General features: G+C 31.8%; 1 protein-coding gene and 1 long non-coding RNA gene across 5 annotated transcripts; one reads left to right on the forward strand and one right to left on the reverse strand.

Moving 5' to 3' along the window:
- Window positions 1-169: 169 nt before the first annotated feature.
- LOC124362148 lies at window positions 170-13,538 on the reverse strand. Of its 4 annotated transcripts, XM_046816381.1 has the most exons (7): window positions 13,276-13,538; window positions 11,355-11,481; window positions 10,674-10,785; window positions 4,111-4,163; window positions 2,507-2,629; window positions 1,917-2,158; window positions 170-1,198 (listed from the first exon to the last, which is right to left on the reverse strand). In XM_046816381.1, exons 2-7 carry the CDS (start codon window positions 11,475-11,477, stop codon window positions 799-801), a joined length of 1,053 nt encoding a protein of 350 aa, XP_046672337.1. In that variant the 5' UTR covers window positions 11,478-11,481; window positions 13,276-13,538; the 3' UTR covers window positions 170-798. The 4 variants fall into 4 exon arrangements, with proteins under 4 accessions (XP_046672337.1, XP_046672336.1, XP_046672338.1 ...); XM_046816380.1 differs by lacking the exon at window positions 13,276-13,538 and having other exon boundaries at window positions 11,355-11,537; XM_046816382.1 differs by lacking the exons at window positions 170-1,198; window positions 1,917-2,158; window positions 2,507-2,629; window positions 4,111-4,163; window positions 13,276-13,538 and adding exons at window positions 7,196-7,729; window positions 8,985-9,226 and having other exon boundaries at window positions 10,630-10,785; window positions 11,355-11,535.
- Window positions 3,997-10,316, forward strand: LOC124362149. The gene is made up of 2 exons (XR_006922443.1): window positions 3,997-4,205; window positions 9,733-10,316. It is a non-coding gene; the product is annotated as an uncharacterized LOC124362149 (long non-coding RNA).
- Window positions 13,539-15,146: the final 1,608 nt, after the last annotated feature.

Consider the following 15,146-nt stretch of genomic DNA (forward strand, 5'->3'; position numbering starts at 1 on the left):
ATGTAATAAATGTGAAAATTATTTTACAAAACACAGGTTGTTGTGAGAATAATACCTGGTTTTAGAATGCTGTAATTACTTGATATTCAATCAACACTATTTATTTATTGGAATGTGTTTCTTCCAATATAAGAATTCAGTGTGTGAATCTATGATATTTATGATAAGTAAGTATGTAGTTTAGGTAAAGATAGTAGAGCGTAGATGTGTTGTAACTGAAGTCTGTTACTTCTACATGAACAGTACCTAGCGGAGGAGATGAATTAAAGTTGAAATAAGCACAAATGCAAATATTTCAAGGTCTTGTGACCACAGTTACTGTGCGTGTTTCAACATGTGTCACTGAACTTCACTCTACGAATGGACTTGTTTGAGTAACTGACCTTATTATTTTAGCAACATATCCCTTTAAAAAACTGATCCTTTTGTGAAAAACTCATGTTTTGTAAAATGGGTGTATGTCGCAGGAAAATGAGATTACCCAGTTTCCACGGATACAAGCGTGAGTACGCCATGTATCCATTAAACAAAGAGGTTGGTTACCCAATTGAATCCATTACTCATTATAAATGTTTACCCATTACAGTTGCATGAGAAAACATTAACAAGTATATAGTGTATGTATAAAAATGTTTTCTCAAGTACTATTGTTCTGATACATTTTTTAAATAAGTCTACAAACACTTTGAAACTGAATTGTATGCAAGATATGTAGTTTGTTTCCGAGAAGAAGAAAGCCTTTCAAATTTTAATTTTTTTAAATTGGAGTAATCATTTATTAAACTTTACAGGCATATCCTATGGAGTTTGAACTCTTATCCAGTGTACCATACATATACTTTCAAACTTTAGCCTTTGAAACAATAGTCTTGAAGGCTGATTGTGTTCTTCAATAAGAGCAAATGGGTCTATTTCTCGGTCAACGAGGCGGCTGACCATTCCCTTGACCAGCTCGGTAGCGTATCCTTGCCGCCTGTACTCAGGGTGTATGTACAGCATTCCGATACCTCCGTAGTGCTGCTCCACGGCCCAGCCAGCGAAAGTGTCATTTTCTCTAAACAGTACACCCAACCCTCCATTGTGTGTCAGTGTCTCTTTTATTATCAACGACGTCCCTGGACCGGAATACTCCCAGTGTTTGTTTACCATTTCTGTATGATTGGCATCAAGAGGCATCATGTACAGTTCAGATTGCAGTCTGCAAAGCAAAACACAATTTTATAAATATATTATTTTCTACAGTTAGTTAAACAAAGAGTTTATGCATTTTTAAAATAAGATAAATACCAACAATATTTATATTTTCAAAAAAATATAACAAACTGTTTTATTTTTATTTGCATATAACAGTTTATAATGAGATTGTGACAAAAATAGTTAACATAAAAAAAGTAAATAATGGATCTACCCCCTTTCATTGTGTTTAAATAAGACCATAAATATGATTAGTATTTATCATAAATATGATTGTGTCTTTAGTATCTTTATGGATGTATGAGGTACTAACATAGTCATATTTATCATATTTATGATAAGTACTAATCATATTTATGGTAAATAGTAATCTAATCATATTTATGATAAATACTAATCACATTTATGAAAGATATAAATAATATTTTAAATTTAAATTTTATGGCTAATTTTACAACCATGTTATTAAATATATACTGCTTATTATGACTTTAAATCTAAATTTACTTGTGCGCAGTGTTTTTGTGCACATGAACTATAGTAAACCTTATTTGTACCCTGTAAATACAAGAAAAACAATAAAAAACACTCATAATTAAATAAACCAGCTTTTATTTAAGGTACAATCATAGTTTTAACATCTAAGGTTAGTATCCTAAAGATGTTAGTATTATAAATTTTATTATAATTTCTTATACTGTATAAAATAAAGGCATACATACTCAACCATTACATGTTTTGCCACTGCTGGAGGTAACCACAACTGGTAGCATCTATCATTTTTGTTTATTTTCAACCCCTTTTCAGAAATAATTTTGTACAGTTCTGGAATAAGCCTTTCATGGATTGATTCGAATATTAAGGGCTGTGACCAATTGACATCACTAAACTCTTTCAATCCGTCGTGAATCGCCTTGCAGCTGATATAATCCACACAGTGATAGTTGATAAATGTATCACTTCCCTAAAACATTGATTAAGATATTCAATTCATTTAGTATGACGATTGTTATCTTAACTTAATGGATCTTAGTGTAAGGAACAGTTTATACGTAAACCAAAACATAACACTAATGTAATTAAATTCCACAAGGATGGAACTATTAAATAATCAACAATATTTTGTCTTACAAGTTAAAAAAAATTTTAGATTAACTACAGGAAAGAATGGTAGTGAAGCTTTGTTATTGTTCAAGAACATTTTAAAAAGACCCAATCTCTGCATTGTTTGTATACGTTAATGTATAGACTAAGAAGCCCTCGCTAACACTTACTCTGTGGACTATGATATGTAGTTAATTGCTACTTTTACCTTGAACTTTGTCTGTGCGAGAACACTACCTATAGTTGGATCTCCATTCGGACAGTAAAAATCAAATTCAACATCAGCTGAATTTTCTGTCCAGTCCATGAAATTAAGTAAGAAAAAATATGTCTGGAACAAACAACCAGCCTAATATCAGTGGATTGGTTTTATAAAATCTTTAGCATAGTTCTTGCATCAATTTGAGGATTGAGTGACAGACATCTTGTGTGATAAAGCTATTTCTGTGTGGGAATTTGTAGATAGCACTACCATGTAACATTTTGTGTGTGTATAAATAAAGTAATTTTCTAGTAATGACCTCATTTTGATGAATGAAACTTAAAATGTTGGGTTTTCCCATGTTATTGTCAGCGTATGCTCAATATAACGTAATTCTTCTCTGTAGTATTATTAAATAATCGCTTTTTTGTGGCTAGATAGTGTACAACCATGTTTCAGGTGGAAATAAGTTTTAGCATTGGATGAAAATGCATTTTTGTAGACTGGGTGAAAAGGATGAATAAAGTTAAACACTAAGTAAGAGCTTTTCTAGTTACAATATGCTTCTAATTTTGACTTTTTATAGGGTTAAAAACCTATAACAAGCATAATAACACTTAATATATCATATTGAGGTGTCCTATGTAGGTACCTCAGTGGATTAAACCATTCTCCTAGTTTAACCTTCAACGTGGTAGTTTTATCACAAAGGGTTTCATGGTTTGATGTTGTTATGGTTTAATTGGTATTTTAACACTTGAAAGCTAATATTATGATTACGATTTAATAATAAATGTCTTTTACAACATAAAATAACAGAAATTGAATGGTTTTTTAATAGGGAAGACAAAAAATTAGAAACAGGTGTTTGAGTCTGGTACACATATACAAGAATACATTGATCCAGTCAACTTCCACTCAAGCCAGCCACTGTTTTAAGGTGGGCCCTCCTGCTGGCTTTACCAGAGTCCAGTGAATCCCATACTCCCATGTAAGTGTATAGCAGACCACAAAAATGTCTAACGTTAAGCGCAGGAATCAAACCCTTGACTCCAAGTCTAACTCCCGCTTATGAGAGTAACTCCTTAGACCATACAGCCATCCTGACTTAGTGTTTTGGATGTGCAGATAACTCACTTACGATTTCACTATACCCTGATTCTTAATAAATCATCTGTAAAATTACTGCTGGTAATATGTTTAGATGACATGTAGTGTTCGTTAAACTATCTTGAAGGATTAAAAAAGTAAATAAAGAATGATATGAAGTAAAACGCAACATTTTTGTATTGAAAAGTAACGTTATTGCCCTTTCTTATCCTTTAATTGAATGAGATAGGTTCTGGAAGATTTATTATATCTATTTGTAAATAAATCTACAGCTGAAAATAATTATTTGATTGTCTTGAGCATGTACTGAAAGAAAAAAGTTTCATAAATTATGATGTATGCACATTGTAAGCAAGTAAAAGTAACAGTGGTTTATACATTTGATGACAAACATCAATGATCTAATCACAGCCTCTAATATGAACGTTTTAATAGAGGTATTATATAAAAATACTGATCAGATGTTATCTTCATTATTTAACATTTTAAAATTAACTCACATGAATAGAATGCGGCCAATCTCTCTTTAAGTTGTCAAATACTTGTGGGATATCTGAAAAATCCATCTTTTTTAATGTGATATCTCCAGTCAATGGTGAGAATTGAACCATTATTATAGAATTAAAAGTAGAAAAGCCTATGCCTTTATTCCTTCTGAGAGTTAAATTGGTACACAGTGATCAGGGCTCAGCACTAATTCTAATGGGTCTTAGTATTAAAAACTGTATCTTAATTGTTTAGTGATTAAACATTAATTTTATATAGTCAGTAACAAAATTATTAAACTTGTAACTTAACTTACAGGACTACATTTAACCTTAAATGGAAACAAATTGTGATCAATACATCACCTAATACTCAATATTGATATCTCTGCAGCCTAATGGTATGACTTTGGCTATCTAAACAAGAGGTTATGGCTTTGGGTTCTTGGTTAGGTGAGCAATTTAGCACAAATTTAGGAAAGTTGTAAAACCCAGCGCATTTTGAGGCCAACTTGACCAAACCCCATTGTTTATAACAGAATAAAAAATTAACATCACACCTACATTTGAAATTCTGGTATGTCTTATAACAGGAGTTTTGTAATCATTAAGCATTATAAAAAAAATCAAAACAATGTGTATGATAAGAATCAGTAAAGTTTTTAATTTTGGACCATAACAAAAAACATTGTGTATAAAAACCTAACTGGGATTCAGTTTTATGCTGTAATTTCAGTTCAAGAGAGAAGTGATAATGAAAATTACACAACTTAAAAAAAATAGTAACTACACATTATCATATTATAAAAATATTTGTTGTACTGGTACTATTATAATAACCCATATGTTACTTAAACATAATTAATTTGTTTAAATACCGGTCATATATTCATTTGACCTACAACCTAATCTAAACAATGCTGCAAAACATTGTTAAAAATTGGAATAATAACAGTTTTTTAGCATTTCTAGTACAGGGTGGAAAACAATTAACAACAGTAAATGTATTAAAACTGTTTCATAAAAACACATGTCACATACCTTAATTTAAGTGTTACAAAGGATGAATATGACTTATTATATCATATTCAGCTATTTGTTAAAATTGTCCTTAAATTCAAATCTCCTCTTATGGGTGGATCTTACTTGTACTTAATGTTTATGGTTTTCAACATAAATATTGGTTTTTGTCTGGAATTTACGCTCAGTTACTATTCAAGACTTTGAATAAAGTTCTACTTTTTATTTTAGTTACGTATAATTTTCTAGTTAAGAAATATTTTCCACGGCTGTGCAAATTTTGGTTAAAAAAATACATAAAAACTCTGGATTATATTTATTTCAATACCATAAAATCTTATTGCTGCACTTGTTACATTAATGGTATACAAGGAATTATTAATTAACTTCAGGGATTTATAAATGAACCTTAACACTTTGAATAAAAACTTCTTGTTCCTCCTCTTCTCTGGCTTGACTTGTATTTCTGGAAAACTCCAAAATAAATATTCAGAATGTAGTATGAAAATACTTATAATGCCTAAACTTCTGTTAGTGTGCTGGGAAACCCTAGACAGCGTCAAAGACCCAACATTTTACCTTTTAACTTCTCTTATTTGTATCATATTGCATTACTTTATTACTTCAACACATTTTCTCTTCTAGTTAACAATTTTTATAAGACATACGAGGTGTGATCAAAAAGTTCCAGGACTTTTTATATACAATGGGAATGCAATGTCTCACAGCGATTGCGGTTGGCAGCATTGTATTCCCTGACTCAACAGTAACACAGCTCTGTTTGCAGATCAATCATAACATCACTGGAAGTAACATTAGCACAGTTTGTTTGAGATTAGTTTTATAGAGTTTGGCTATTTTTTTGTTTAATGAAAATGAATGTGAAAGAAGAGCAACGTGTTTGTGTGAAACTGAACAAAACGTTTTCTGAAACCTTTTTGATGTTACAAGAGGCTTTTTGTGAAGAATGTCTAACCCGATCATGCTGCCATCAGTGGTTCAAGAGGTTTAAAGATGGCCGAACATCCACAGACGACGATGCTCGTTTCCGAATGCCCTTCAACGTCAATCAATGATGACAATGTTGCTAAAGTGAACGCTCTCGTACGATCAGACCGTCGACTAACAATCCGTGAAATGGCAGAAGAGTGTAACATTTCATTTGAGTAATTTCAGGAAATTTTAACTGAAAAACTTCAAATGCGTCGTGTTGCAGCAGCAAAGTTTGTGCCAAAACTGTTAACTGAAGACCAAAAACAACACCGAATTCATGTTTCTGAGGAACTTCTTCAAAAGGCAAATGACGATGAAAGCTTCTTGGATCATGTCATTACGGGAGACGAGACATGGGTTTTTTAATTACGATGTGGAAACAAAAGCCCAATCATCACAATGGACATCAAAAGGCACGTCTCCAAGACCCAAGAAAGCACGTCAAGTCAAATCAAATGTGAAGGTCATGCTTACGGTTTTCTTTGACTGTAAAGGTGTCGTCTACTATAAATTCCTTCCACAAGGTCAAAAAATTAATCGTTTTGTTTATCTTGAAACCCTCAGAAAATTGTGTAATGCTGTGAGAAGAAAGAAGAGACCTGAGCTGTGGCAAAGTGGTGATTGGGTCCTTCACCATGACAATGCTCCTGTTCACTCTGCATTAGTTATCCGTGACTTTTGTGTAAAAAAACGCAATGACTGTCATTCCTCAGCCCCCTACTCACCTGACCTGGCTCCAGCAGACTTTTTTCTCTTCCCGAAGCTCAAGAGACCCCTGAAAGGACGAAGATTTCAAACACAGTTGACGATATTAAAGAAAAAACGACGGAGCTGCTAAACACCTTTACAAAAGAAGAGTTTTCTGGGGCCTTGGATCAGTGGAAACACCGGTGGGAAAAGTGTGTAGCTTCCCAAGGGGAGTACTTTGAAGGAGAAAAATTCGAATAACCTGTATGTTGTATGAGTAAATGTATAAAAAATTCAGTCCTGGAACTTTTTGATCACACCTCGTATATTTTATCTCCAGAGTTTCTGTTTGAGTCAATTGGTAAATAATTTTATACTGGTGTATAATAAACAAATTCTGTTTAAATCATAATTTCTTTATTTAAGAATTTGGTCAAACAATTATTTATATTTTATTTTACCAGATCATCAGTTAATTTGAGCTTTTTGAAAATAAGAAACATATTTATACCCTGTAACCCCTCTAGTGGTTATCCAAAATAAATTCGAAACATAGCGAAATCCTGCTTCAACAAATACATTTATTAAATGTACATGTTCTTTCGATAGGCAAGTAAATGGCACATTTTCATCAATAGTATAATATCGTATCATAAACTTGAGTAAAATTTGCAGAAATTCTCTGTTTCCATATGTTTTGTTAGATTGGGTAATATTGACCATGCCGATCCCTCCATAATGTTGTTGCAGAGCCCAACATATGGGCAACTTGGAGTCATTGCGTAAATAAATCGCAGCCCCTCTGTTGTTCCGGATCAATGTTTCAACAAGAAAATCAGAATGTTCAGTTTTCTCATCCCAGTTATTGTTTACTAGTTTGATGTGGCTTCTTTTTAGTTCGAGTCTGCCAATAAAGATGTCCGGAGGTGGATATCTGAAAAGTACCATTTGATTGCCGTTAATTGTGTAGTTACTGTACACAATTGGGGGCCGGTACGGTTACTTGCTACCATTTTGCAGACTAAAACTTAAAATGATACTGTAAATTTAAATTAAGTCCAAGTTGATAAAACATTTTAGATTAAATCCAGAATAAGTTATATTTAAAAATATATTGAGAAAGTGAAAAATATATAGTTGTCAACTAACAAAAAATAATACAAAAATTTTAATTCAAATTTATAAAATTTTGTTTTTCATATACAAGCAGTAAAAGTAACCCAAATTGTTTGGGCAGCACCACATATCAGGATAAAAATTACTTTTTCTAAATTATCTCAAAGAGTCAAAGTTTTTAAGGGAATAATTAAAACAAAAATACATTTATATTGAACTTAGAATGATGATTGTAATTGCAGTTACGATCATGTCCTAAATAATCTATAACAATTTGTTAGTAGTAGCTCTGATAGTTTTTAATTTATGAGGGAAACAGTAACACAAAACATAAGTTTCAAAAAATTACTGTTACAGTTAAAAAAATTTATTTTCTTTCTTTCTTAATATATTTCAAAATATAAATATGACTTATTCTAGGTTTAATCTAAAAATTTTGATCAAATTGAACTTCATTTAAATTTACAGTAAAATTTTAAGTTTTAGTCCGCAAAATGGTTATGAATAACCATACCAGTCTCCTTAAAACTTGATATCAATAAAAATAACAAGAATTTCCAAAGCTAATAACATTCTGAGAATTGATTATGTTACATAAATGCAGTAAAAAAATCACTTACTCCAAACAGATTTATGCTAATCAATAGAACAATCATTACGTAACATAAAAAATATAAATATTTTTATTGATAACACTCTAAAATAAATTAAATTATAGAAAAATAAAAAATCCGTCAATTTATCTTAGCATAGGAACTGGGTCTTCTCTTGTTTATGATATGAAGAAGATGGAGAGATGGAGAAGTGCATGGAGAAGATATGACTGTTATTCGATGCCTTTGATGATATTCCTCAATAAGATTTTACAATATCTTTAACGACTTTGTTTTGTAAGGGACGTGTAAACTTAATGAATTATTAGAAATGCATAGTTTAGCTTCACTATAAATTACTTACATCCAGGGTTGTAAATATAGAAACGAAATAGGATTCAAGTTGATTACTTCTACAATATTTGTAATTTTGATTTTTGATCCAACTTAAATCTTTCTTATTTTAAGTTAAATACTTACTCAAGTTTCACTTGGAGAGCAGATGTCTCAGGCATTACTAACAGTTTTTTCTCGTACTTGCACATCACACTTGTATTTTTTAAACTAATCACATCTTCTAACATAGATATAAACCCCTCTTGTACGCCCTCGAATGTTAAACTTCTTGTCCAGTTCAGAACGCGAGTTACCATTAAAACATCTTTCATAACAAAATAATTGCTCTCATCGGCACAATACAGCATGACAAATAATCTTCCATCCTGAAGAGAAAAAACATTTTAAGGTATAAGCTGTTTTTTTAGTTGAACAATAAACTAAGCTTATCGAAATAAATAAATTCATGAAGGTGCATGACAATCGTTGATGTAGTGCTGATAAGTTGAAAATTGGTTTGCTGAACAAAGTTTAGCAATAAAAGTTGTGTTGTTATCTAAGAGATTTTTTAGGAAATTTCAGAACCAACAGAGAGATTGAATAAAAATGATACTATTGTTGTTGGAACCCCATTTCACTGCTTGGAGGTAATGCTCTAAATTACATGTTGAGATGTTAGCAATACTGGTTGCCACATTCATGATTCTATTCATCAAAATGCATCCAATCAGCTGAAGCCATGAACGTGATCCATATTCATTGGTTGTGTTATTATTATATCAATAGATACAATCTACCCTGGAACTATTGATTGAAAAGGGACATCAACACTGCAAGAACAGCATATTTATTCTTATTTGAAGCTCACCTGAGATATGGGTTTGTTGTATAGGGTGGGACATCAGCAACACATTTTTCAAAGCATACTTACCCTACAAGAAAAGGCCATAAGGGTTCTGGCTGGACTCAGATGAATGGAGCTGTAGAGAGCCGTTCTAGAACATGAGGATTCTAACAGTTGTAGCAATTTACGTCCAGTATTGCGTGTTAGTATTTAGTATTGCATTTGAATGGCTTAGAAGTAGAGATATACATTAACATCATACAAGACCTGATGGCCTATACAACCTTCCAAATCACCATCTTCAACTGTATGAAAGAAAACCATCATACAACAGACGGAAAATCTACAACCACCTTCCACCAGAGCTTCGATCAAAGACTCCCTGTGAAATCACTGAAGTCAGCACTGCAAGAATGGCTACAGACCCAACCTTTTTTACTCACTGGAAAAATACCTACAAAGAGATTGTTACTTTCTTTTTTCTATACTTATAATCTACCTTTCCAAAATATAAACAATAATTAATTTTAAATGTAATTATTTTCGACACCATTTTGTAATCATATAATATAACCTTTGATATGAAATTTTTATTGTATGATTATTAATAAAGATGGTTACATATCTGCTTACCTGCAATTAGCTTATTGCCTTTACTGAGTTACATTGTTCCAATATTTATCTCCAGATTTAAATAGGAGTAATCATCAGACTCAATTAACTCTCATTTAAGCAACATTATCTTTGGTCTAGAGGCTTTACAATGAACAACATATCACTGTTTCATTGGTAAATTAGCCACACATAAGATCATGCTGTTATTAAGTTGGTTCAAATTTTCTTTTAAGTTCCATTGTGATAAGAAAGCATTATCTAAATTTTAAAATTTAAATTATTTCTTATGTAATAGTTACTGCTACATAATTAAAATAAAATACATCTTACCTTGTATTCAGCAGTTGATACTATTATGCCATAATTTATATTACCTTCAGGACAATAGATTTTTACTTCAGCTGCATCACTCCAATATTCATCCTCATCAAATTTGTAAAACGGTAGGGAAAGCCATCTTATAAAGTTATCAATAAAACAACATGCCTACAAAAATAAATGGATCTGGTGTCATGTTTAACTTCTCTATCTGTCTGTATTGATTTCAAATATAATAACATATAATATAAAATTTTCAGCATCATATTTAATGGGAAAATTCATGAAACTTTTTTTATTTTCTTCTTAAAAATCAAACGAACAAGAATTAGTGCAATAATTATTTTAGACCACTTCACATGCAAGTATGCTTAAAAATACACCCACCGTATTTCTTTAATTTATTGCAGTTAATTAAACATAAGAAATATTTTGTATTCAACAATTATTTTGTTTTGCAGTTTACCTTGCTTTATTTAAAATAGCTTTTTATAAAGTAATATAAAATGTAAAAGCATAACAGAGAGTACACAAGTTATGTTTCATGAAGTCTTTAATAACTAATTTGTAGTATATATAATAAACAATATTACTCTTATTATTACAATCCTATACAATTAATTCTTGAATCCATTCCATTACAAGTATTAAAAATTAAGATACAAAGTCATCATCGTAAGATATTAATTAACATGATGTACTATGCACTAGTAATGTGCAAATAAAAATATTCTTACCACTAAACACTGTGAACCCCTAAGATGTGACTTTAGTTCGTTTATAACACTTGAATTTATCTCTTGTAGAATATCATTTGAGTAGATGTGTTTAATATTTAATTGGTTATTTGCATTACTCATGTTGCTGTAAACAATAACAAAATTAATCATAACTTAATTTAACATGTTATCAACACTGATGATATTCAGTAGTGATTGTGATTGTATTTACATAATCAGCAGCCATTCTGTGACATAATAGATTTACTGAAAGTCTAATAGAGCGGATTAACAGACAATTTTGCAGTAAATAAATATATATAAACCAATATATTAACTTGAATATAATAAATAAACTTGAATGCAATAAAAAAGAATATAGATATACACAACAATCAAAGAATACCAAGCAATAAATAAAAGTTAAATATAAATAACAAAGAATAATTATAAACTTCATGCCATAAAAGGATAAATATAACAAGGAATAAATAGATTATAAATAACAAACAAAGTAAAGCCTACAAAGTTAATGTAACATTAATAAAAATAACAAATATTTTCTCGCTATTTAATAACATTAAGTTCTGTTATCAATGTCAATTGAATATAGAAAAATTTTTACTAACATGTTCACTACTAATATTTTACTATTAAAAATAAATTAATTTAATTTTAAAGAGTATAACCTTGGAGATAATGTAAATAATTGAAGATAAAATGTTTAAAATATTAGTTTTAAAATTTGAATTTAGTTAGTTATATCATATAATGCTGTTCCATAAATTCACCCACTGGGTAAAATACCCTGATTGATAACTGTCCAGCCTGTCACTGTATTGCTTCTTCTTCTTCACTCAGTAAGGTTGTATGTTGCTGGTTCTGACAGTATGGTTTAACATTTCGTGACTAAATATTAAGGGGGTTTAGGAGGTTTTTTTTCTTTTCTTTTCTAGTTATGTGGCTTTTCTGGTTAAAATTATGTTTAATATAAGTGTTTTCGATCACTAGAGCATATTAAAAAAAAACCGTTTAAAGTATACCTGCATTGTCTTTTGGCATCTCATTAGTCCAAGTTGTATTATTTGTTATAGTAAAACATAACTTAGGTTGAGCATTTATGTTTTGGGAATGGTAGAAGTTTAGCAACATTGAACTTCGACCATCTATTTGATTTTCTATGCAAGTCATATATTTCCATGTTTGCTGGTTATGTTTATAGTGTAGTATGTAGTCTTGTTTTGAAAGGAATGTTGTTTATACCAGTTTAGTTGTTTTTTTACATACTGAAGTATTTGTATTTTTAGTACCTACTTTTATGTTTTATCATGCCTAGATCATTCCATATTTATGGTGTTTTCAAAAGTAGGAAAGGTAAGGGTGGTAGGTCTAGCCTAATAACCAAGTCTAGCTTTAACATATCTACTCCCAAGTCTGGATCTTCAATACAAGGCCTAGTTGATGACCATAACAACGTTTTAAGAGGAGCGCCAAACATTAAAGAACTCAAACAAAGCCAACTAGAGAGCAAAGGCTGCTAAAAGAAACATTGAAGAAGAGATGAAAGCCAAAGACAGTGAATCTGGAACTGGCCATTACTAAAACTCTGTAAATGAATAAAACTCTGTTTTCCCGAAAGTAATATTTGTTATTATAACAGTTATATTTCTTAAAAAGTACACAAGATAGAGACACTGAAAGTCTCAGGTAATATATCACATAGTCAGTATATTACTCCTAAACTACTGAGTTTTGTTATTCATTAGACATCTTAACAAAGTAAGCCAAACATATCACAGTAAAAACACATTTTTAAAACTTTATTTTTTATAATTTCAAAATTCGACAAAAACACTCAGTAGCTTTATAGCATAATAGTAAATATGTGATCAAAATTTAATAGCTCTAAGTTTAAGAAAGAAATTATGTTATTAATTACCATTGGTTGAGCTCCGGCTATTTATGGTATTGCTCTTCCCTCTTCATTCACCTGTAGTTGAGTCTTACTAATCCTATCAGTTTGGGAAAAAATCCTAACACTGTTGAAAAAGATTTTCCTCATCTCGTCCTAAATAAAAATATTATTGATAGGAATTTATTGTGTTATTAATTCCAGCGAAGAATACGACTGAAGATTATAAAAAGATTTAAAGCAGCACAAAATGTAACATTATCAATTGGTTTGTTGAACTCCAGCGAATCACGGCATACTTCTCCCTCTCCACTGACTTGTAAATTCATTATTAGACCGAACACTTTGGTTTAACATCTGATGATGACTTATGACGATTCTCCTCAACAAAGTACAAGCTACACCAATTTTTATAGAAATTGTGTTGATTCAGAACACTCTTACTATCGTTGTGAAAGCACGTTAGTGTTTATTTCTTGTCCATAATAATAAGACAATAAACTGTCAAATATTTACCTTCTTTTTAAGTAAAAAAAGAAGAAACAATAAAAAATAGAGGATAAGTGAAAATATTCATTGCGGGATATGAAGATAATTTATTAAAAATTAATTTTTGTTCTCGTCTTCTAGAACTATCATTTTACTGTGTTCAGTGCTTTCGGTGTTGTAAAACACAACGGGGAGACCCAATTGATTTGTGTGACACGTTTTAGATTTGAGTGCGCATGACAGTTTTGTTTCAAAATTCGTGGTGACCAAGCGTGAAATCTCCGGCGAACTCGATAATCGCTCTGCCAAGCAACAATGGCCTACCGGTGCTATGTCGGTACATTCCGAGGCTTCATCTGGCACAATACCGTTGTCACTGACCACGTTACGCAGTGCCGCATCCCGCCTCTCTAGATTGGTAACTCTAGGGCAGGGCTGCCCAACCTACGGCCCGCGGGCCGAATCCGGCCCACGAGTCAGTTTTATGTGGCCCGCATTGTTGCCAAAACAACCAAATTTGTTTACAAGCATTTGAAATATTAAATAAATACAAAATTTTAGAACCAAGCAGTCCAGCCGATTTCACGTAGAACGAGCCGTATTCATTTGGTGGAGTATGAGTGTTGAAAGAAGTAAAGTAGTTGCAGACAGATTTCACTGACTACGGTGGTGGCTGCCTGGCGAATAGAGCGCGCGGTGCGGCGACGTAACCCCTACTCAAGGTTACCACTCGCCACGTAATTTGTATGTCCTAGTATCCTAGTAGGATTAATTAAAATCAATGTATTCAATTTATTGGTGACTTTTTTATTGTTCCCTCAGAATTAGAGCAAACATCCAAAAATCTGGGTTTATATTTATTTCTACTAAAAGAACCTAAAATCATAATATATTATAAACCTTTACCTAACAACTAATAAATAATAAGAAATTACAATAATCAGGAAACAAGGGCCAAATAACCTTATTTTCCACAAGATTTCTGGAACAAACCCCGGGCAATACGTTTTGTTTGGGGTTCCAAATCCCCTGGGATGTTGGCCCGCCTGGCCATAAAGGCTTTACTATGTGGCCCTTGGGTAAAAAAGGTTGGGCACCCCTGCTCTAGGGGATGTCATTCCCATGCTGGAATGACTTCCTGAATGGACCTCGCACTCAATGCCGACGATGCATTATTCTTCGTGTGGTCAGTGAATCGTCATCAATCCTGCACGTTATGCAGCAAAAACTCGAACTCCTGGAACTATGACTCAAGAAATGGAGAGTAAAGCTGAACATTGCCAAATCTAAAGATATATGGTTCACTAGGAACAAGTGGGATCCAGTTCATCGTGACAACATTTACCTCCAGGACGAAAGACTACGGAGGACCAATAAAACCAAATATTTGTGAACAGTGTTAAACCGCA

The sequence above is a fragment of the Homalodisca vitripennis genome, chromosome 5 (genome assembly GCF_021130785.1).
Source record: "Homalodisca vitripennis isolate AUS2020 chromosome 5, UT_GWSS_2.1, whole genome shotgun sequence".
In the NCBI taxonomy this organism is placed as follows: domain Eukaryota; kingdom Metazoa; phylum Arthropoda; class Insecta; order Hemiptera; family Cicadellidae; genus Homalodisca; species Homalodisca vitripennis.